Source organism: Ochotona curzoniae, unplaced genomic scaffold (assembly GCF_017591425.1).
Source record: "Ochotona curzoniae isolate NIBS_2020 unplaced genomic scaffold, NIBS_Ocur_1.0 scaffold_1037, whole genome shotgun sequence".
Classification (NCBI taxonomy): Eukaryota; Metazoa; Chordata; class Mammalia; order Lagomorpha; family Ochotonidae; genus Ochotona; species Ochotona curzoniae.
The window spans coordinates 5880362-5901115 of NW_024467083.1; the positions used below are offsets into that span (position 1 = coordinate 5880362).

Sequence of the window (20754 nt, forward strand, 5' to 3'; positions counted from 1 at the left end):
CAAGATCCCAAAAAGTATGAATTATCTTCATTTTTTTTTTAGATGACAACTTTAAGAGGCAAAGATGTCATGGGAATGAAATGTGAGGGATTAGCCTAGGAATGAGGGGATGTCTGTTGATGGAGCTAGTACTGTGGGGCTGCAAGCTAATTCTCTGCTTGCAGTGCTATCATCCCATCTGGGCGCTGGTTTGTGTCCTGGCTGCTCCATTTCCACTTCAGCTCCCTGCCTAAAGCAGCAGGGAATGGCTCAAGTGCTTGTGTTCCTTCACCCACAGGGAGTTCTCGAAGAAGCTCCTGGCTTTGGATTGGCTCAGCCATGGCCATTGTGGCCATTTGGGGAGTGCACCAGTGACTGGAAGATCTTTTTATCTGTATCTCCTTCTCTCTATAAGTCTGCCTTTCTAATAAAAATACACCTTAAAAAAAAAAAGCCTCTTTTCTGTAGGAGGACATTGTAAACCTAGAAGGTCAGCAATCTGAGCCAAGTAGGGAAAGGGAGGAGATAAAAGAAAAAAGTGAACATGCTCATGTTTTAGGGACCTACCAATTTTCTTTGGGTTCTCTCTAACAACTGCACTTTACACACCCAGGGAAGTATTGACAGAGTGGGAGTTGCCTCCAGTGGAGGAGACACTCCCATCTCATTGCTGCCAGAAGCCGCACAGGCTCTGAAAGAACAGGGGTGGGAGCCATTTGATTCCAGCTTCCTCCTGAGCTGGGGCATTCTCTATCCATCTGCAAGTCATTTTATAATCTTACCCACATATAATTAAATACACGTTCTTGAGAATGCAAGGAACACATGCAAGGAACCATGCCAGATGAAATACCAAGATGAGCAACACAGTGCATTCCCCCAAAAAGTTTGGCCCAGTGGGCGGTAGGGAGTCATGGGCTGATAGAAATTCTGTTATTTAGGATTCGTTTAAACTATGACAGCAAATGCAAAATAACAGTGGCTCTAATAATGATGAAGTTCAGGGAACAGCAGCCACTTGGTCAAGAGATCTAAGTCTCATTTTGTTCTTTCTTAAGCAATGCTCAGCTTCCACCTCCTTTTTAAAGTTGGTTGTTCCTGATACCATTGGGTTAATGTACTAGCTTGGGGGTGAGGAGAGAAAAGGACAGAGCAGAGTCCCTATTCTGGCCTTACCCTTTGAGAATGCTTTCCTCTGCCACCCACAGGTATCCACATCTCGTCCTATGTCTATAGAGGAAAGGGTCAGTCTTAGCAGTTTGCTGAAACTGAAAATGTGACTATTCTGTGACCCTAGACAGGTTACATCACTTTAGAGAAGGCAATCAAGGAATAATTGCACTGGTGATGGAAAGGTTGAGAATAGAGGCAGTCTAGAGATAGTAGCAGAAGGAACCCCAAACAAATGTTGAAGGGACAATGTAGGGGACCGTGTTCCCAGGGACTGAAGGTCTGGATCGGCCCATGGTGGGGGACCTCCTGTTGCACGCAGGGTCCTGGCAGAGGCATAAGCCAACCCAAGCTAGAAATGCCCTGGCTTCTCTCCTCTTTGTGCCCTTCAGTGTTGTCCTGGTCTTACTGGAAAGCCAGTGGAAGGGAATCTGGAATATGTAGTTTCTTAAAATCGCAAGTAGAGCAGAGAAAGCTTTGGGAAGAGAGTCCAAAGAAAACAGGCAGATGACTGGCACGAACTAAGTTCTGGACGGACATGAGAAGCAGTGTTTAAATACCATGGTGGCTTCATGTTATGGAGGATATTAAGGGTCTGCTTGTTAATGTGGAGATTTCCCAATGCTTCCTTGGGCAGGTAAAAGCAGCGTGGCATACCCAGTACAGTAGCCTAGCGGCTAAAGTCCTCACCTTTTAAGTGCCGGGATCCCATATGGGTGCCAGTTCGTATGCTGGCTGCTCCACTTCCCTTCTAGCTCCTTGCCTGTGGCCTGGGAAAGCATTAGAGGGATTGCCCAAAGCCTTGGGACCCTGCACCCACATGGGAGACCTGGAAGAAGCTCCTGGCTCCTGCTTTGGATCAGTATAGCATCAGTCATTGCAGCCACTTGGGCAGTGAACCAATAGATGGAAGATCTTTCTTTCTTTGTATCCTTCTTCCTTAAATCTAAGTTCCCAATAAAAATAAGTAAATCTTTGTTTTTAAAAGCAGTGTGGTATCACTGAAGCTATTTGGAGGGGGTAGCTGTTTGCTAGTAGTTAAGATGCCATTTGGGACACCAATATCTCATAGGCATCAGTTTGAGTCCCGGTTCTGCTTCTGACTCCAGCTTCCTGTTAATGAACACATTGGGAGACACAAATGATGGCTCAAGTACTTGAAACCATGACACCTACACATGGGAAACCTGGACTAAGCTGCAGGCTCCCAGGCTGGCATAGTTTTGGCTACTGCATGCCTTTGGAGAGTAAACAAGCTCGTGAAAATCTGCCTTGCAAACAATAGGGAAGTAGTACTTCCTGCTGAGTACTTGCAGTGTGCTGGGCACAGTGCCAGCTCTGTTCAGTCATCTCAGATGCTGTGTCTGGATATGTTCTGGATACGCTGAATTTGAAATGTTTTCCTGATTCTCAGATGGACATTTCACTGTAGGACTGGGGCAGCAGAGAGGTAGAGAGGTAAGGATGAAGACTTTAGGGTCTGCTGAAGAGACATGAAAGCTGAGCAAGAGTGAGGGAGAACCAGCTATTTTGCTGGACTCTGAAAAAAGAGGACAGGCATTAATTGGGAGCCAACAATTTTAGTGATGGATACAGTAAGAAAATGAAGGAATTAGGGAGCAGACAGGAGACAGAAAAATTTCTCATCTCATGGAAATGAGAGAAGTTTGGGCCTAAAGCAGGGAAAGGTTAGTAATGTCAAATAACATTGCCTGGTAGGAATGGATGAAGATGGAATAAGACCATTGATCGCAGCAGCTGGGGTACACTGGAGGACGTGTCTGCAGACCAGCAGGGTAATGAGTTAAGGCAGGCGTGATCTGGTGACCTCAGCTGGTTTAGTGAAGCATGGTAAGATGATCTGTCGTGAGTAGCAGTGCTAGCATCCTGTGTCTACTGTGTTCCCACTGGATGCAGAGACTGTGCAGTTAGCAGCAGGCCAAGGCTGAATTAGGAAACTGGAGGGGGAGCTAACAGGAAAAGAGATCAGGAGTAATGACTTGAAGGCCGTGATAATGATTGGCTTAGATGAAATGGATATAGCAGTAGCTAATGACTTGAGTTTGGGAAACTATAGGGCCATGCTTGAGTTGAATAGCCTCCTCTCTGTATATCTGACTTTCCAAAATAAAAAAAGATTAAATCTTTAAAAAATAGCTTTGGTTAAATATGGATCAATTCACTATAACAAAAGCCAAAAGTCAACCCTGAAGTCTGTAAAAGACTCAAGTCCTGACCCATCTAGCCACACTGCCCGCCGACCCCCGCCCCAGGCTCTAGGTATATTCATCCCATCTTGCTTCCCTCGACCGCTGGTCAAGGCAACACCCAGCTGCTTAGGATCACAGCAAACCTAAGCAGCCGAAGTGAACTGTCAACAGTTGAAGATGGGAGAAATGGCAGATCTGGCTGAAGGTGAGTAACTTGGTTTTCTGAACGTTACAATCCTGGATTATCTATGACCTTTTTTTCCTATTAACTCATTTTCTCAACCATTTTGATTTGTGCACAATAATCAAAGCACACATTTGTATGTGAACACATACATATAGAAAAAATAGTCCTTACTGATAATGAGATTTAAAAAAAATATTTTGGGCAGCTTTTTGACTTTTAAAAATAGTTACTTACTTATTTGGCAAAGGGTTAGAGAGGGAGAGCAGGGCACCTGGATCTTGAACTGCCACTGACAGGGAATGCTGGCATTGCAAGCGGCGGCCTAACCCCCTGTACCACAATGCTGGTCTCTAAGATTTCTTCAGCTATGGAAATATTCCAGTTGATGACAATGTGTGGTTGCTTTGATAAATTACTACTATGCTCTATAACTTCCCTAAGTTATGGGAACAAAAGTACATGGAGTATAGGAAGACTAACAAGATTAACAAACATGTATCTCTCTTCACGTCAATGACTATAGTACATATTTATTTTCTATCCTTGAAAAAGGTCAATGGACATTTCCAAAGAGATTTGTAGTAATTTTTTTACTATTCGAGATAGCTGAAGTTTAAGTAGTAATTGCAACTAAGTTTGACTCTATTTTTCATATCCATATTTGTTTTTTACCTCAATGAACACGACCTCAGTATTTCAGCACATTACAATATCTGAACCCTATCAGTACCTGCTTTGTAATCCTGACCAAACAGGTTGTGACTACAAGGAATGACAGCCAATGGGAAAGAAAGTACCACTTTTTAATGCAGCTAGAATACCTTGATTGCAGTCATTCCCAGATAAGCTGTGATGGAATGACTTGTTTTCCCATCTATCATCATTTCTTCTACCACACCTACCCTTGACAGGAACTGCCTGGCTCAGGGACGTGCCACATCTGCTTCCCTCTTTGGTAGAGCAGGAAAGGCTGCTCCCAAAGAAGACAGAGTGACTGCACGGGGTTGGACATGTTACCATAGCAACTCTGCTCTTTTGTAGAAATACAGCCTAGTGAGTATCTTGAGCTAACATGAATGTGCTTAGCAGTTTTCTTTCAAGAGAGGGTGACAAGGAAGATGCAGGTGGAGAGGATTTCCCAATACATGCGGAAGCCTTCAGGGCCAAATGGAAAGTGTATAGATCACAGACAGGCATTTGGCCTCGTGATGAAAATGCCTGTGGTCACTTTGGAGTGCCTGAGTTTGATTCTTGGTTCTGTCTTCTGCCTCCAGCTTCCTAACATGGAACCTGGGAAGCAGCAGCTGACCATTCAAGGGATTGGGTTCCTACCACCCACGTGGGAGACCTGTACTACATTTTCAACTCAGCCCAACTCCAGCTTTATCGGGCATTTGAGGGATAAATGAGCAGTAAGTTGTACTTGGGTTTTATAGAAGTTCTTACAAAATTAAGAATTGTTTTAAGAGTGCTTCGACGTGCTGGTTCATTCTTCAAACCCATGTGGATGACAAGGACCCAACCACTTTCAGCCATTGCTAAGAGCAGAGCCAAAATTTGAACCTAGGAACTTCCAATATGGCATACAGAAACCCCAAGAGGTGGCTTAACCACCAGGCCAAATGGTCTCTCCCTCCCACCCCCCTTAGTTTTATACCAGTTTCAATGCTGTCCTGTTAAACCAATGCTTTGCCTGAGACAGTAAATGGGATGAGTAATCTGGGACAAACCCTAGAAGTAGGGAAAAGTTGAAAAGTACATTAAGTTAGGAGTAATTTCAGGCATTCTTCTGCATCACAGAGTGACCATAAGTTAATTTTTAGGATTAGGGTCATATTGTTATTTAAGATGCTACCTAGATGTCCATGATTTTAGCCAAGTTACAATTTTATTCAACTTTTGTATTTATCTTCCCTTTTATTCCTTTTTTCCTTTAAAACCCTCTCACTTGCCTTCAGACAGCCAAAGATAGCCTCTGGTCTAACATTTTCACAGGTCTCAATTGGATTGGTGTTTATCATACATTGTATCATCATCTGTAGAAATGCTGATTTCAGAAGTGATTTTAAGGACCACTGCCTGCAATGTTAGAATCCCATATGTGTTCCCATTAGAATCCTGACTATTTCACTGCTAAAATATTTATTTTTATTTTATTTGAAAAAGTTAACAGAGGACAGACAGAGGCCTTCCATCCACTGGAACACTCCAGCTGGGCCATCCAAAGTGAGCAGCCAGGAGCTTCTTCTGGGTCTACCATATGGGTGCAGGGGCCCAAGGTCTTGACCTGTCCTCCACTGCTTTCCTGGATCATTAACAGGGAGCTGGATGGAAAGTAGAGCAGTCAAGGCTTGAACTGTTACCAATACTGAATGCCAGTGCTGCAGAAAGAGAATTAGCTTGCTATACTACCAAGCTGGTCCCAAAGGCCGCTTCACATTTTTTTTCCTTAATTTTTACTTTGAATGCTGCTTCACTTCTGATCCAGTTCCTCGCTAACATACCCATGAAAACAACAGAAGATGGTTCCAGTCCTTGGGCTCCTGCACCAGATGCTTTTGTCTCCGGACTTTGATATGTATGACACAACTTGTGGTCATTTGGGAAATGAGTCAGTGGACTGAACATCTAAGCTGAGGGGTGCTACAGCCATGTTCTGCCCCCAGGCTCAGCTCTTGTGCTCACCAGTGGGAACCATAGCCTAGCACGGGTGTTCACTTAGTTCCCCTACCAGGCCTGCTCCCAGCCCAGATTGTGTATACTGGTGGTGCTCTGACCTAGCTTAGCATGGTCCCAGTCTCACCTCTCATGGTGGATGCTGTGGCTTATCCCTGCCCAGCCTGGCTCTCGTGAACCGGCAGATGCGGTAGCCTAGCCATAGCCAGAACTCCCAATCCACACCCCCCCCCCCACTACCTTCCCTCTTAGCCAGCCCACACACATGCCATTCAGCCATGCAGCCCACATGCTCAACAGTGGGAGCTACAGCCATCAGTGAAGTTACATGTCCTCTCCCAGACCCAGATCTCATAAATACCAGCAGGTGGTAGGCTCCTGCCGAGCACTCTGCCCCTGGTCCCAGCCTTTGCATGTGCTGGTGGGTGCTGCACCTCACCTGCCTCTAGATCGATTCTGCTCCCAACCCTAGTTGTTCCTGTCAGTGAATTGCTGAATTTTGTGGTCACACCTAGCTTGGTCTGTCACTACCACTACCTCTTGCATACACCAGTAGGTATTGTAGACCCGCAGGGGTGAGGCCACCAAGTTCCCTACAGAATCTGGTTCCAGACCTGGCTCTCATGTGTGCTGGTTGTTGTCTTGGCCCATCCACTGTGGTTTAGCCCTGCCATGCAGGTCCCCCAACCTTAACTTCCATGTGCACCAGCAGGTGTTGCTACCTAGTTCAGCCCAGGTCTCTGACATTGGTCCTATTCAGACATACCCTCTGGTTTCCCCTCTAATCCACCTGGCCTCAGCTCTCTCGTTTACCTGTGAGTGCAGTGGCGTGGTCCATGGAAACCCACCATACTGAGGAAAAATACTCCCTCAGTGGCCACCATTCCCACATCGCCAAGTCCCTTCCCCTAGGCAATCTGCAGCCTCCTTATTGGTCCTGGGGGTCATTTTCAGGCAGGGCCTGCTTGGGGCCAGCAGCAAAATCAATCTTAAATAAAATAAAAATTTAAAAATCAGAGAACTATTAGATGCTAGGAAGCCCAGTTTGTTTCACAGCACCTATTTGGTTGTATTTGCTCCAATTTAGTTTCACTTAATTTCCAGATACTTTTATTTACACTTACATTTATTTTAGCAGAAAATTGCATAGGAAACATGAAGTAGCTGGTGTTGTGGCTCAGGTAAGTTAAGCTGCTGCTTACAACAGCATCCATGCTGGAGTGCTGGCTTGAATCTGGGCTGCAATCTACTTCCAATCCAGCTTCCGGCTTATGTGCCCGGGATAATAGCAGATTACTCCACAAATGCTTGGGTCCCTGCCTCCCATGTGGAGACCAGGACGGAATTCTTGGTTCCTAGCTTTGGCCTGGCCCAGCCCCAGCTTTTGTGACCACCTGAGGAATAAAGCAGAAAGATTTGTCTTGTTTGCTCTCTTAAATAAATAATGTTTTAAAAAGGTATGGAGTAGCTGGAACCCAAACTAGGCACTTTGAGATGTGGGTGTTCTGAATAGCAGCTCTAACTCCATATGCCTCAATGCATACCCCTTCACTAGTTTTTAAGTATAGAACAATACAGTCTATTTTGGCATTCTGAAAACAGTAAGAAAATCATATGGCAGATAAAGAATTGGTTCACACTTTGAGAGTGAAGAGGTGAATTTTTGGTTTTTCTTTAAAGAGAAACATTTATTGAATGATCAACAACTTGGGTGTTTTCACAGCTAAGCAAAAGAAATGTTTTAAGTATCTCTTGGTAGAAATATAAATTAGTTGTTATTTCTTTTTCCCATTTTGATATTAAATTCTCATACCAGATCCTTGCATTACCTAATAGAAGACAAAATACTATTGAAATAAGGGTTTTTCTTAAAACAAAACAAAATGGATCCTTCCTTAACTCCTCCTGTGTTTTCAGTTCTGTTATTCCTAGGTTGCTGGTGACCTCAAGCACTAAATATAATATAGATTTCATATTTACTGAAATCTCAAGTAGTATGCTGGGAAAACAGAGATGAGGTAAGCTAGGCTATAGCCTGGACACAGTGAATTCAGGTAAAATCAAATACTCGTGCTTTTAGTCATCAATAAGGAAATTCTGTCCCACCTCCTCTACTTTCACCCGACTTTCTGGTCGTCTAACTTTACAGACCTATTTGTAGTTTCACTGAGATTTTTGGTTTTGTTTTAAAATGTGCCCTATATTGGAGACAGATCTCTGTACAGATGCCATCAACTTGTATTATCTGAATTTGTAGTTAACTCTAGGCACTGCCTGTCTACTATCTCCTCCTACCCATACATATAAAACTACACAGTAATTATAAAACTGTTTATGTATCTTTGATGATTAAAAAAATTTGTTTATCTGAAAGGCAGATGGAGAAATAGCTTCCATCCATAATTCATTTCCAAAATGCCTGTCATGGCCTCAGCTGGGCTAGTACAAAGCCAGGAGCCTAGAACCCAGTCCATGCCTCTCCTGTGGGTGGCAGTGATTTAATGGCCTGAGCCACCATTTGTTCCTCTCAGTTGATACACTAGCAGAAGCTGGGCAAGAAGGAGAACAATCAGGATTCAAACCAGACACTCATCTCTTGGATGTCCCAGGCAGTAATTCTGCACAAAATGTAGTCTTGTGAATATGACAGCAAACCTTATACTTTCCAAGTGGTTTTAGATTAAATTGTCTTAGGGGAATGGCATTAGGGTATAGTCTGTTAAGCTGCTGCCTGTGATGTCAGCATACTATATAGGATCCAGTCCCAGTTGCTCCTCTTCCAATCCAGCTCCCTGTCAATGGCCTGGAAAGGCAGCAAGATGGCTCAAGAGCCTGTGCCACTGCCATCCATGTGGGAAAGTTGGAAGAAGCGCCTGGCTTCAGCCTGGGCCAGCCAAGGATGTGGTGGCCATTTGGGGGGTGAACCAGTGGCTGGAAACTTTGTTTCTCTCTCTCTTTTTGTAACTCTGCCTTTCAAACAAATAAATAAATTTTTAAATAATCAAACACTGGAAACTTTACAAAAACATAACTTTTCTCAAAACGGATAAGCTTCTTCCTTGTAAATGCCTCTATTTTTATTCCAAGAGGCACAAGGATTATTTCAAATTAACTTCTCCTAAAAATCCCTTCATAAGGATTATCGTACATAATCTATGGTTATGGTAATGGTTTTCAAAACATCTTCAGTAAAGTAAGAGAATATAAAATGCTTTGGCTTGCATAGTTAGTCTTAATTGCGAAATTTCTTCTTCTTTCGGAACTTTTTTCCTGCTGCATTTGCTGCTTTTTCAGCCATAATCTCTGAGTACTTCCTTCGGTTATACCTGAAAAGAAAAAGCAGACCATTAGATTCTGAGTTCTAAATCTAAGAATCTGTCTGCACTGTCACCTTCTAGTCATCACATGTGTTAAGATTCCATCCTGTTAAGAGACCTCAAACAAGGAGCTGGGACCGAGCAGTAGAAAAGATGCTACTTTGCCATTATAAGACCTGTGATCAAGCGAGGACAAAACCGAGATTCCTGAGTACCCAGAGCATCTCCAGATGCTTTAGACACTTTGTGGAGTAAAAACAAAACAAACTAAACAAAAACATGGTACTGATCTGAACACATACAATATGGTATTTACACCTATGAAACTGTGTCATAAAAACAAAACAAACAAAAATAGTTAATCAAATGCAGCTTTTTTTCCAATGTTGGTAATTAAAGAAATACAGGCTTCAGTTAAAAAAAAAAAAAAAAACCTTCTAATTCTGTTTTCCATGAAGTTTTTGAAGTATCCACATTTGCACCAATAGGATTCTAAAATCTGTGGAAGGGATCTTTCAAGTGGTCCATTAGGTAAAAACTGTTTTCCTGGGCCTGGCACAATAACCTAGCAGCTAAAGTCCTTGCCTTGCATGTGCTGGGATCCCATGTGGGCACCAGTTCTAACCCTGGCAGCCCCACTTCCCATCCAGCTTCTTGCTTGTGGCCTGGGAAAGCAGTCAAGGACGGCCCAAAGCCTTGGGACCCTGCACCCATGCAGGAGACCCAGAAGAGGTTCCGGGCTCCTGGCTTCAGATTGGTGCAGCTCCAGTAACTGCGGTTGCTTGGGGAGTGAATCAGCGGATGGAAGATCTTCCTCTCTGCATATCTGATTTTCCAATAAAAATACAATAAATCGTTCAAACAAACAAAGAAAAATAACTGTTTTCTAAGTCTACTAACTGCCCTTCTCACCCTCCTTCTTGCCCCTGCAGTGGAGGTTTCCAAATGCTACGTGGCATCTGCATTTCCTAAGGTTCTAAGAAGTAGACGCTATGTTGTGTTTATTCACATCAATCTCATGGCTTGTTTAGCTCAAACGTTACATTTTTGCCCCACAGAAGCATCTGAAGCATCTGACAGGATCTCTAGAAGGCTCTAGTACAAGCCTCTAAGTGTCTTTAAGGCAGACACTAGACACATGCCCTATAGTATTTTTGCTTTGCTGTTTTCAAGAAAATGAAACAGGTTCTTATTTTAAATGAGGCAGTATTCTTAAATTACCAGAAATCTTACAGCTACATATATATTTTCAAGTATACATATTATAAAGTGAAATGTAAATTCCTTTACCTTCTGAACTCAGAATCAGCCAGCAGTTCTTCCACAATAGTCTTTTTCCTTTGCTTCTTAGGAATTCGTGAATGGTAGAAATCGGCTGGATTGTCAACAATGGTTCCAACCTATAAAAAATTAACTGAAATTATGTCCTACAAGATCTCAATGTCACATTTCAGATCAGCCATAACAAAGCCCCTTTGTAGAAAGGGACAGAAAACACAGGTTATATTATACCAATGTTGAGTTTAGCTTTGGTATCTTTTTATAACAAAAAGACATCACCTATTCAGTCAGCACACTAGTGCTACTAATGAAATTTCTCTTTTAGTTTACAGTAGATGCAGAATTTTCAGTAAATTCACGATGAAGTCAAGGAGAAAAGTGAAATAGTTAATATAAACTTGTTTTTAGCTTCCTAACTCAATGAAATAAATTCTATGACATACTTATTTGATCTCCAGGCTATGATAAATGCTGCTAGATTAGAATTTATCTAGCTACCATTCTGCATTTGTTCATTTATCCAATAAAAATTTATAATAATTAAAGTTAGAGTTCCCACTGTGTGCCAAGAACTCTGCTAAGTATGAAGCAAAGAAACATCTTATCTTGACTTGTGAAGAACCTATGGAAAGATTCACATGTAGATTAAAAAAACCTAAAGTGGGCCCAGTGTGTTTGCTTGATTGACTAATCCTCCCCTCGCAGTGCTGGGATCCCATATGGGTGCTGGCTCGAGTCCCAGCTACTTCATTTCCTGCAGCTCCCTGCTTGTAGGGAGAGCAGGCCTAAAGCCTTGGGATGCTGTGCCCGGAAGAGGCTCCTGGCTCTGGATCAGCTCAGCTCTGGCCATTATGGCCACTTGGGGAGTGAACCAGTGGATGGAAGATTTGTCTCTCATCTCTGGAAATCTGCCTTTCCAATAAAAATAAATCTTTAAAAAAAAAAAAAGATAAAAGGGTCAAATTAAGCAGCACAGACTCTACCCTACCATTTCATAAAGAATTACTGAAGATTTCTGAGATGTTACAAGAATAGATGACTGGCTAAATGTCTGAAAATATACAAGGGAAAGCCAACCTAGGAGCCAAGGACACTTCTATGTATCCACATGAACAGTATGGTAGTCAGGACAACTTTGGAGGAGGTGATTCAATTAGACTTTCATCTGCAAACACTTTGGAAACCAGCTCTTCACTGTTTTCAGAAGCTGCCTGGGGAGCGCCCCTTTGCTTTGAAAAGATGGGATTTGTAAAAGCGACTCTACTTCTCATTTCCATCCTGCATAGACTCTTAAAAAAATAATTTTATTTATTTAAAAGGCAAAGTGAAAGAGAGGGAGAGACAAAGTTCCATCTGTTGGTTCACGCATCAAATGGTGCACAGTGGGGCTGGCTCAGGCTGGGCCATCCACAGGGGTGGCAGAGAACAAGCACTTGAGCTACCTTCAGCTGCTTTCTCCAGCAGCATTGGCAGGAAGCTAATGCTTCCTTTCTGAGTAGGAAAAGCTCCAGCCAGCACACTGATGTGGCATGTCAGTGTCACACATGGTGCCTTAACTTGCTGTAACACAACACACAGATCCCCTAGCCACCTTAAAGGACACTTGTTCTCACCCTAGGATCATTCGTATATTGAACTTTATAGGTTCAGTGACCTTTAGACAGCCGACTGGGAAATTGTCCCAGCTTCTTTTTGAAACACCATTTAAATATATGAAAGCCTCATATAAGCAAGTGGCTCTGTGAATTGGGTCCCCACCAATATTATATGGCCACGGAGCATGCATATTGTAAATATCTTTCTATTTTAAGAGTAAACAGATCACTATAGTTTCCCAAAGTGAAAACCACAGGACTTCCGTGTCGTACCTGGAAGTACTTGGGAAAGCCATCTCTATCATTTTTCTTGTAAAACCTTTTTGGGTCCATGCTTGCTCTCATCTTCAGTGCTTTGAGATCATTTTTCAGTTCATCTGTCAATTCTGGAGCTTTCATACCAAACCAGCCATCACCTGCAGTTTTCTGTCGCTCTTTCTGAAATGCAGATTCAAAAATAAACATTCTAACTTTAACAGGATATTAATTATGCATTTTAGCTCACCCCCCCAACAATAAAACATACAGCAGGTTTTCTGAATTAAACAAATGGTTACTTTACACAAAATTCCTTTCCATTATAAAAGGAATTAAATTGTAAAAAGTGATTTCCTTGGTAAACTAGGCACAGCATCAGTTTCATGAGGACTTTAAAGCATCTACTTTGTCTTTCAACAAGTGAATGATGATCTGTTGGGAGAATAACATACAGCTCCAATTATTGTTTTCTAAAACAGCCCACAAGAGATATTACGTCCCTTAAAATCCCCTTTTACATCACCTATATTAAGGAAACAATACGAAGCTAATTGTCTTGCCCATCTTCCTGTAGTGCTTGAACCTTTTTACCCTAATTATGAAAAGTTTGCCAAAAAATAAATTAAAAAAAAAAAAAAAAGAAAAATATGAAAATGATAAAAAAAAAAAGATATTACTTCAAATATTTGCTCACAGCCCACTATGGGCCAGGGCACATGAATGACATTACTAAAGCACCATGCTCCAAGCTCTTTATGCCTAGCTCAAATGATGGATTTGACAGGCAAAGTACAACAGTGTTTTTAGCTGGCTATGGTAAAATCCCTACAAAAGTTGGCCTTGAGGAAACCACACTAATAAGCAAAGAGGCATGACAGTTACCCTAAATTTTTCCTTTCTCCTTTTGAGGTAAATAAAACTGTAGCTCTCGATTGTTAGATATCTATAATTTTCTTGAGAATTAATATAATGTATAAGCTGAAATTCAGAGTCACACACATCTAAGCAGTCTAAATGGCAAGGTACTGCACTTACCCTGCGCCTCTTCTGAAGCTGACGCTTTGATTCACTGTACGGTGGGACACAGTAATTTTTTTCAAACTCAGGTGTAATGACGGCTTTCTGCAGAAGCTATAAAAATTAAGCTTGCTTTTAAAATAGTATCAGAATGTTATGTAAGGTTTTTCAATATTTTAAGCTTTCTTAAGTTTCACAATTTTAAGCAAATTTGTGTATTTCAAATGATCTCTCACTAATTATTCCCATAAAATTATGACTTAAAAAGGCTTCAGGGAATTTAATATTTTCCTCACAGCAAGATCCAAGTAAGACTGCTCCTGAGCCTACAAAACAGTTTTCAGGAATGCAACTCAAGATTCATCTGGTAACTTCTGAAATTATCAATTCAAAAATGGATAGTCACACATTTCAGGTTCAGGTCTAGGTTTTGAGTCGTACAATAGCACCCTAGACTGTCAAAGAAAGCATAACAAATGCCTAATAGATAATTAAGACACTGCCGTGTGTCAAGTCTTATTTCAGGCTCTGAACAGTGGTTCTCAACTGAGAGCAAGTGGCAATGTCTGCAGACATTTTGGTGGTGGTTGGCTGGGGGGAGCTGGATACTGGCACCTAGCTGGTAGAAGTCCAAGACATTACTAAACATCATACAATGTATAAGACATCCTCCCACAACAAAGAATCGTACAGTTTAAAACACATCAGTAGTTCTGAGATGGAGAAACCTTGTTTTAAAGACACAAAGATAAAGTAAATTAACAATTATACTACAAGACCATGAACCAGATCCTACACTGGGGGGTTCAGAAGCACAGGGAGATGGGGGCAGGGGGTAGAAGAAATGAAGTACTGTGGGGGTTGTGGTTAAAGAACATTTTCCAGACAATAACACAGAGCATTTGCATTGGTCTTCAGAAGGACGGGAATGTTTAGGGGATTTCAGTAGCATTCGTTGGCAAGAATATAGCAGGTAGTCAGTCAAAGAACTAGCAGGAAAGAAGCATCTTGAAGGTTCAGAGAATCACCATGTCAGAGTTCTGACTTCAGAAACAGAAATCCAGCTGAGGTACAAAGGGTGGCTTCAGGAACTAAAAATGGGCAAATCAAGCCAGATGCAAACGGAGTGGTTGATGTCAGTTAGAAATGCCTATACTAGGGCTGGCATGTTGGCTCAACTGGCTAATTCTCCACCTCCAAGAGTCAGGATCCCAAGAGGAGGCTCCCAGCTTTGGATTAGCTCAGCTCTGGCCATCGCAGCCATTTGGAGAGAATCAGTGGATTTCTGTCTCTCCTTCTTCCTGTAATTCTGCCTTAAAAAAATAATAAAATAAAAATACGAGACTGGCGCAAAGCCTAGAGACTAAAGTCCTTGCCTTGCATGCATTGGAATCCCATGTGGGCGCTAGTCCTAATTCTGGCAGCCCTGCTTCCCATCCAGCTCCCTGTTTGTGGCCTGGGAGAGCAGTAGAGGATGGCTCAAAGCCTTGGGATTCTGCACCTACATGGGAGACCTGGAAGGCACTAAGGGCTTCTGGCTTCAAATTGACACAACTGTGGCAGTTGTGACCGCTTGGGAAGTGAATCAATGGAGAGAGGATCTTCCTCTCTGTCTCTCCACCTCTCTGTATAATTGACTTTCCAATAAAAATAAATAATAACCTTTAAAAAAATGTATAAAAAGCCTAGTCATAGACTGTTGTTTATAAAGGAATAATATCCTTTGCAAAACAAAGGACAGAAGTCCCCTGGGCTTGGTGGCTGACTACAAATGGGAAGACTATTGTCATTACCTGGGATACAGAATACAAAAAGGGAACTGCTTAGGCTATGGAGGGGAGGGGAATTATATAAAGCCGAGTGCCTGAGGCACAACTAAATGAAGAGACACCTGGATGTAAAGGCCTAATGTTAGCAGCCATCAAGGGTAGAAAATACAGATCTGGGACAGGGCAGGGCAAGGGGATGGCAAGACACTTCTAGTTATCCACATGAACAGCTCTTCACTGTTTTCAGAAGCTGCCTGGGGAGCGCCCCTTTGCTTTGAAAAGATGGGATTTGTAAAAGCGACTCTACTTCTCATTTCCATCCTGCACAGACTCTTAAAAAAATAATTTTATTTATTTGAAAGGCAAAGTGAAAGAGAGGGAGAGACAGAGTTCCATCTGTTGGTTCACGCTTCAAATGGTGCTAAGTGTTTAGGCAACATTATGGCACAGCAGGTAAAGCCAACGGTGATGCCAGCATCACATACTAGCACTGCCTTGAGTTCTGGCTGCTTCACTTCCCATTCAGCTCCCTGCTAACAGCCTGGGAAGGTAGCAGGGGACGGCCCAGGTACTTGGGCCATATGGAGATCCAGAAGAGGCTCCTAATTAGCCTAGCTCCTGCCACTGTGGCCACTTGGAGTGGACCAGGAGATGGAAAATCAGTCTCTAACTCTGCCTTTCAAATATAAATGAATCTTAAAATTATCCAATCAATCTTTCTGCAATTACACATAAACTTCTATTTATATGCACCTATGTACTTTTTCCTGAGAGGAGACAGCCACTTACAACTTTCATGCTGCCAACAGGACATGGTAAGGAAAATGGCAAGGAAAGAGAGAAAACTCCTGGGTAATAACTGGTGAGCACAAGAAGAGGACTTGAATCTTCTATCAAATTCATTTTTGGGCCCGGCGCGATGGCACAGTGGTTAAGGTCCTCGCCTTGCACGCCTGGGATCCCATATGGGTGCCGGTTCTAATCCCGGCAGCCCCACTTCCCATCCAGCTCCCTGCCTGTGGCCTGGGAAAGCAGTAGAGGATGGCCCAAAGCTTTGGGACCCTGCACCCATATGGGAGACCCGGAAGAGGCTCCTGGCTTCAGGTCGGCTGTTGCACTCACTTGGGGAGTGAATCAGCGGACGGAAGATCTTCCTCTCTGTCTCTCCTCCTCTCTATATATCCATTTTTCCTAAAAATAAAATAAATCTTAAAAAAAAATTCATTTCATGAATTCTCTTTTCTAGGTAAAATTCCATGGAAAGAAGCAGTTGACTACAGACAGGGACAAAAAACAGCACCCTAGGCCAATGAGGTCTTACTGCAGTCTTTGACCAAGGACTAGTTATTTCTAGAAGGGACTGGTTGGTTCTATAAAAACCTAACAGAATGATTCACACAACTTACCTCATTTTTCTTTTTCTCTTTGATCTGAGTAAGAGTTTTCTTGTTAGATTGTAGTTTGTTTGCATTAAAATTAATATACAGACCACCCAGCTGCTTGATACTCAAACCGGGGTCTATACTGCTGCTTGTCAATTTCAAGCTGAAAGAGAAACCTTCACTTAAATATCAAACATTTACATAGAAATGGAAACAAAGAACAGGCTAAATGCCCACCCCTTTGAGCTTTTTGAGAGGTGATTATGTCATATAATACATATGCCAACAGAGTTCTTAAAGAAGAGAATGACAGAAAGGTGGAGCCAGATCTGGCAATTCAGCTCAACTTTACACATGGGTGGCTTGATTGGCTAATCTTCTCCCTTGCAGTACTGAGACCCCCCATAAGGTTGTTGGTTTGTGTCCTGGAAAAGCAGTGGAGAATGGCCCAAAGCCTTGGAACCCTGTACCCGGGTGGGAGACCCAGAAGAAGTTCCTGGTTCCTGGCTTCAGATTGGCTCAGCTCCGGCCATTGCAGTCACTTGGGGAGCCAATCATTGAACGGAAGACCTTCCTCTCTATATCTCCTCCTCTCTGTATATCTGACTTTCTAATAAAAATAAACAAATACTTAAAAAATAAAATAAATAAAAAGGTGGCATTTTAGCATGATGGGTGAAGTTAGTACTTGGAACACCCACATTCACTATTAGAGTGCCAGCTTTAGTACTGGCTGCTCTGTGCTTTTGCTCCAAATTTCCAGTTAACACACGTGGGAAACAGCGGATAATGGCTCAAGTGCGTGGGGCCCTGCTATCCAAGCGGAAGATCTGGATGGAGCTGCTGGGTCCTGGCTTTGGACAGGACCAACTGTAGGCATTTGGGGACTGAATCAACAGATACAAGACCTCTGTCACTGACTTTTAAATAAAAACGAATCTTTAAGAAATAAAAATAAAACTTACAGTTTAGACTTTGTGTTACTTAGTAAGTCGTCTTCATCACTGAACTCAGCATTTTTATTTTTATCTTGGTCTGATTGTTCTTCTTCACTTTCATCCTCTTCCTCCTCCTCCTCCTCCTCTTGTTCCTCCTCAGTGGCAACCTCTTTTACCTTGTCTTCGTCTTCTAAGTAAAAATGTTTATCAGCACTCAATCCAGGAGTGGTGTCAATCACAAACAATGCATCGTCACAAGACTTGCCACTTAGAGCCTCTTTCTGCCCACTCCTTTCAACATAGCACACACTGTCCTCTTCATCATCACTGCTTACAGACTCCTGGCTTTCGTCGCTACTGAGAACTAACAACACAGAGCCCTCTGCTTCCCCGGATGTGCTGAGTGCAGACCTTGGTGTGCTATCACATTTGCGATTTGCGTGCCCTTCGCCATTCCTGTCCTTGTTGACACCCATAATCATGGACTCCTCATCATCGCTTTCACCACTGGGACCAAGCTCCGTCAAGTCATTTGTTTTTATGGTGCTCCTCCTCTCTTCATTCCATCTGTCCACTTCCACAACTGCAAAACTCTGAACTAAGGACTTTGCCACAGCCTCACCATTCAGACTTGAGGGCTCTGTGTGGGCATGGTGATGAGCAGCTGAATGCTTCTGAGATGCCCCCAACCCCTGGGGGCTGACATCCTGAAGTTCAGAGAGATGCAGCTGAGAGGCTGCATTAGTGTCTTTCCCCTCATTTACCATCTTGTTGTTTCCTTCACCCAAACTCTTAAAATTCTGCTTCATTTCTTTAGGAGACACAATACTGGCCTGTTCTTCCTCCTTTTCATTAAAAGATTGATTTTGTGTAGTCAGTATTTTGTTTGAATTTATGTGGAAGGAATCATCATCCACGTCATTATAAATTTCATTAGTGGGTAGACTAGACTCATTTACCTGAGAAAGAGAGCTTGGTTGTACAGGAGAAGTTCGTTTGGCATCCACATCCTCTGTGTTCTCAGGCACATCAATGACGGGCTTTTCATTTCTTGATCCAATGTGAGCATCCTTCCTTCTGGCCTGTGTCTGTGTTCTCCGCGGCTGCCTACTGCTGGATCTCCTGGGTGTAAGTTCACAGAATAAAGCACTTGCACACGACTTGGCGGCGGACTCCTGCTTTGCATCTGCCCCAGATTTAGCCTTGCTCCTCTGGGCCCTAGTGGCTGGCTCTGCAGAAGGCACGACTCTCGAGACACCTGAAGTATGGGATTCTGCTTCTGAGACAACTTCTTCAGTCTGAGATTCACTCGCTGTGGTTACTTTTGGCCTTTTCCTAGTTGACACGGGGGTGGGGGCAATTACGATCTGCCTCCTCCTAGTTATTCTTAAGATGGGTTCCTGGGTCTCAGATACTGAATAGTTGGACTCTGTATCAGAGGTTTCACCATCAGATGGTTCAGTTGCTTCTGGCAGTGCAGCTGTCGGCCCATTCTTCCTCTTCCTGGATTTAGGATTTCTAGGGACTGGGCTGTCTTTTGGGTCATCAGATTCAGATTTCTGCTTGTTTTCTGGATGTGCTCGACACCCACCAGCGGTAGAATCCTGCAGGCCAAAAAGGAAACCGGGCCAACACAAGAGGGAAGTTACCCCAGAAGTTAACATCCTAAAGGGCACTAAACACAAACCTGGGACTTTGCACAGTTATTTAACATCGGTTCTGACTCAGGCATTTGCTTCACATCCCTCTATCTTAGTTCTAGATCTAACGGCAGAATAACTTAAAAATAAAGAGTGGTGTAGTGCTGAGGCTCTGGCATTCGGTATGGAAACCAGGAGTCCCAGCTGTTCTACTTTCATCCAGCTCCCTGCTTATGGCCTGGGAAAGCAGTGGAGGACGGTTCAAGTCCTCCGTATACTCACGTGGGAGACCTGGAAGAAGCTCCTGGCTCCTGTTTTCAGACCCGCCCAACTGCAGCAGTTGAGGCCCTTTGGGGAGTGAATCAGTGCATGGAAGATCTCTCTACTTCTGTCTCTCCTCTGCTGTGAACTCTGCCTTTCAGGTAAAAACAGACACATCTTAGGAAAAAGTATTTTCTCTACTCAATGTCAAACACACAGACTGTATAGATATTCTGGTCTGCTGACACAAGAAAGGCAACATTAACTGAGCAAACAGGCATTTAGGAACACACCGAGGGAGGCACCCTCACCCAAGGGCGTCCCACGCCAGCAGGAGGCGTGCCGGCTCATCTCTCAGGCCCCCATAGCGAGACTCGGGCTCCCGGAGGAGGGACTTCACAACCACCCAGCGCAAGGCACTCTCTTCCTCAAAACCAAGCGGCTTCCACGGCAGCTGAGATGCCGCCCAGCACGCTGCACTGCGTGTACCTCTCCCGGTCGGCGCTGCCCAGGCTCCCCCCTATCTCTGCGTCCGCCGCAGTTGCTCGAAGCGGCGAGGAAAAGCAGGATCACTCACCTTCTGCTGGGGACTTGCAGCTGTTGAAGCTTGGCTCACCACGCTCTTCCGCGCCGATCTGGTGACCACCATCTTCCCGACTCCCGGCTCACCAGCAGGAACCACGACGGGCTTCTGCTCCGGCGCACGGGAAATGCGTCAGAGAAGCGCCCTGCTCCCACCCCAGGACTCCGGAAGTCGCGGGACTCTCGAGCCCGTCCGCGTCCTCGGTCCCTGGCCTGGGCGGTTCAAGATGGAGGTCGCCTTGCGGTGTAGCGTAGTTTCCGCGCTCGTGCTGCGCGAGAAAGACGAGAGGCCTTGAAGGGAGAAACGGGACCCGCAGCGAGTGGCCAAGGGTGAATAAACGGAGCATCAGGGATAAATAAGACAAGAAATGTGAAAGAGATGGTGAAGGAGAGTGCTAGTTTTTTTTTTCCCCAGTGAGAGGAAGAGAGCAAGATTCAAAAATTTCTTGGTTTTCTGTTAGGTTTCAGGATTTTTGTCCCCCTTCCCCCCTT

The 20754-nt window shown here is 43.6% G+C and overlaps 1 protein-coding gene across 1 annotated transcript; it reads right to left on the bottom strand.

Annotated features, from left to right (window-relative positions):
• Window positions 1-7904: 7904 nt before the first annotated feature.
• Window positions 7905-20406, bottom strand: DNTTIP2 (deoxynucleotidyltransferase terminal interacting protein 2). Its single transcript, XM_040998785.1, has 7 exons — window positions 20258-20406; window positions 17807-19383; window positions 16866-17004; window positions 13709-13804; window positions 12689-12853; window positions 10830-10939; window positions 7905-9548 (listed from the first exon to the last, which is right to left on the bottom strand). Exons 1-7 carry the CDS (start codon window positions 20327-20329, stop codon window positions 9455-9457), a joined length of 2253 nt encoding a protein of 750 aa, XP_040854719.1. The 5' UTR covers window positions 20330-20406; the 3' UTR covers window positions 7905-9454.
• Window positions 20407-20754: the final 348 nt, after the last annotated feature.

What these genes read in the sequence shown, in the direction of transcription:
- DNTTIP2 (XM_040998785.1), bottom strand. Translation starts at nt 20,329, where the DNA reads ATGGTGGTCACCAGATCGGCGCGGAAGAGCGTGGTGAGCCAAGCTTCA. An exon ending in AGCTTCAGAAGAGGCGCAGG is followed by an intron (nt 12,854 to 13,708) that starts GTAAGTGCAGTA and finishes TCTGCATTTCAG; the next exon opens with AAAGAGCGACAGAAAACTGC. An exon ending in GCTGATTCTGAGTTCAGAAG is followed by an intron (nt 9,549 to 10,829) that starts GTAAAGGAATTT and finishes TTTTCTTTTCAG; the next exon opens with GTATAACCGAAGGAAGTACT.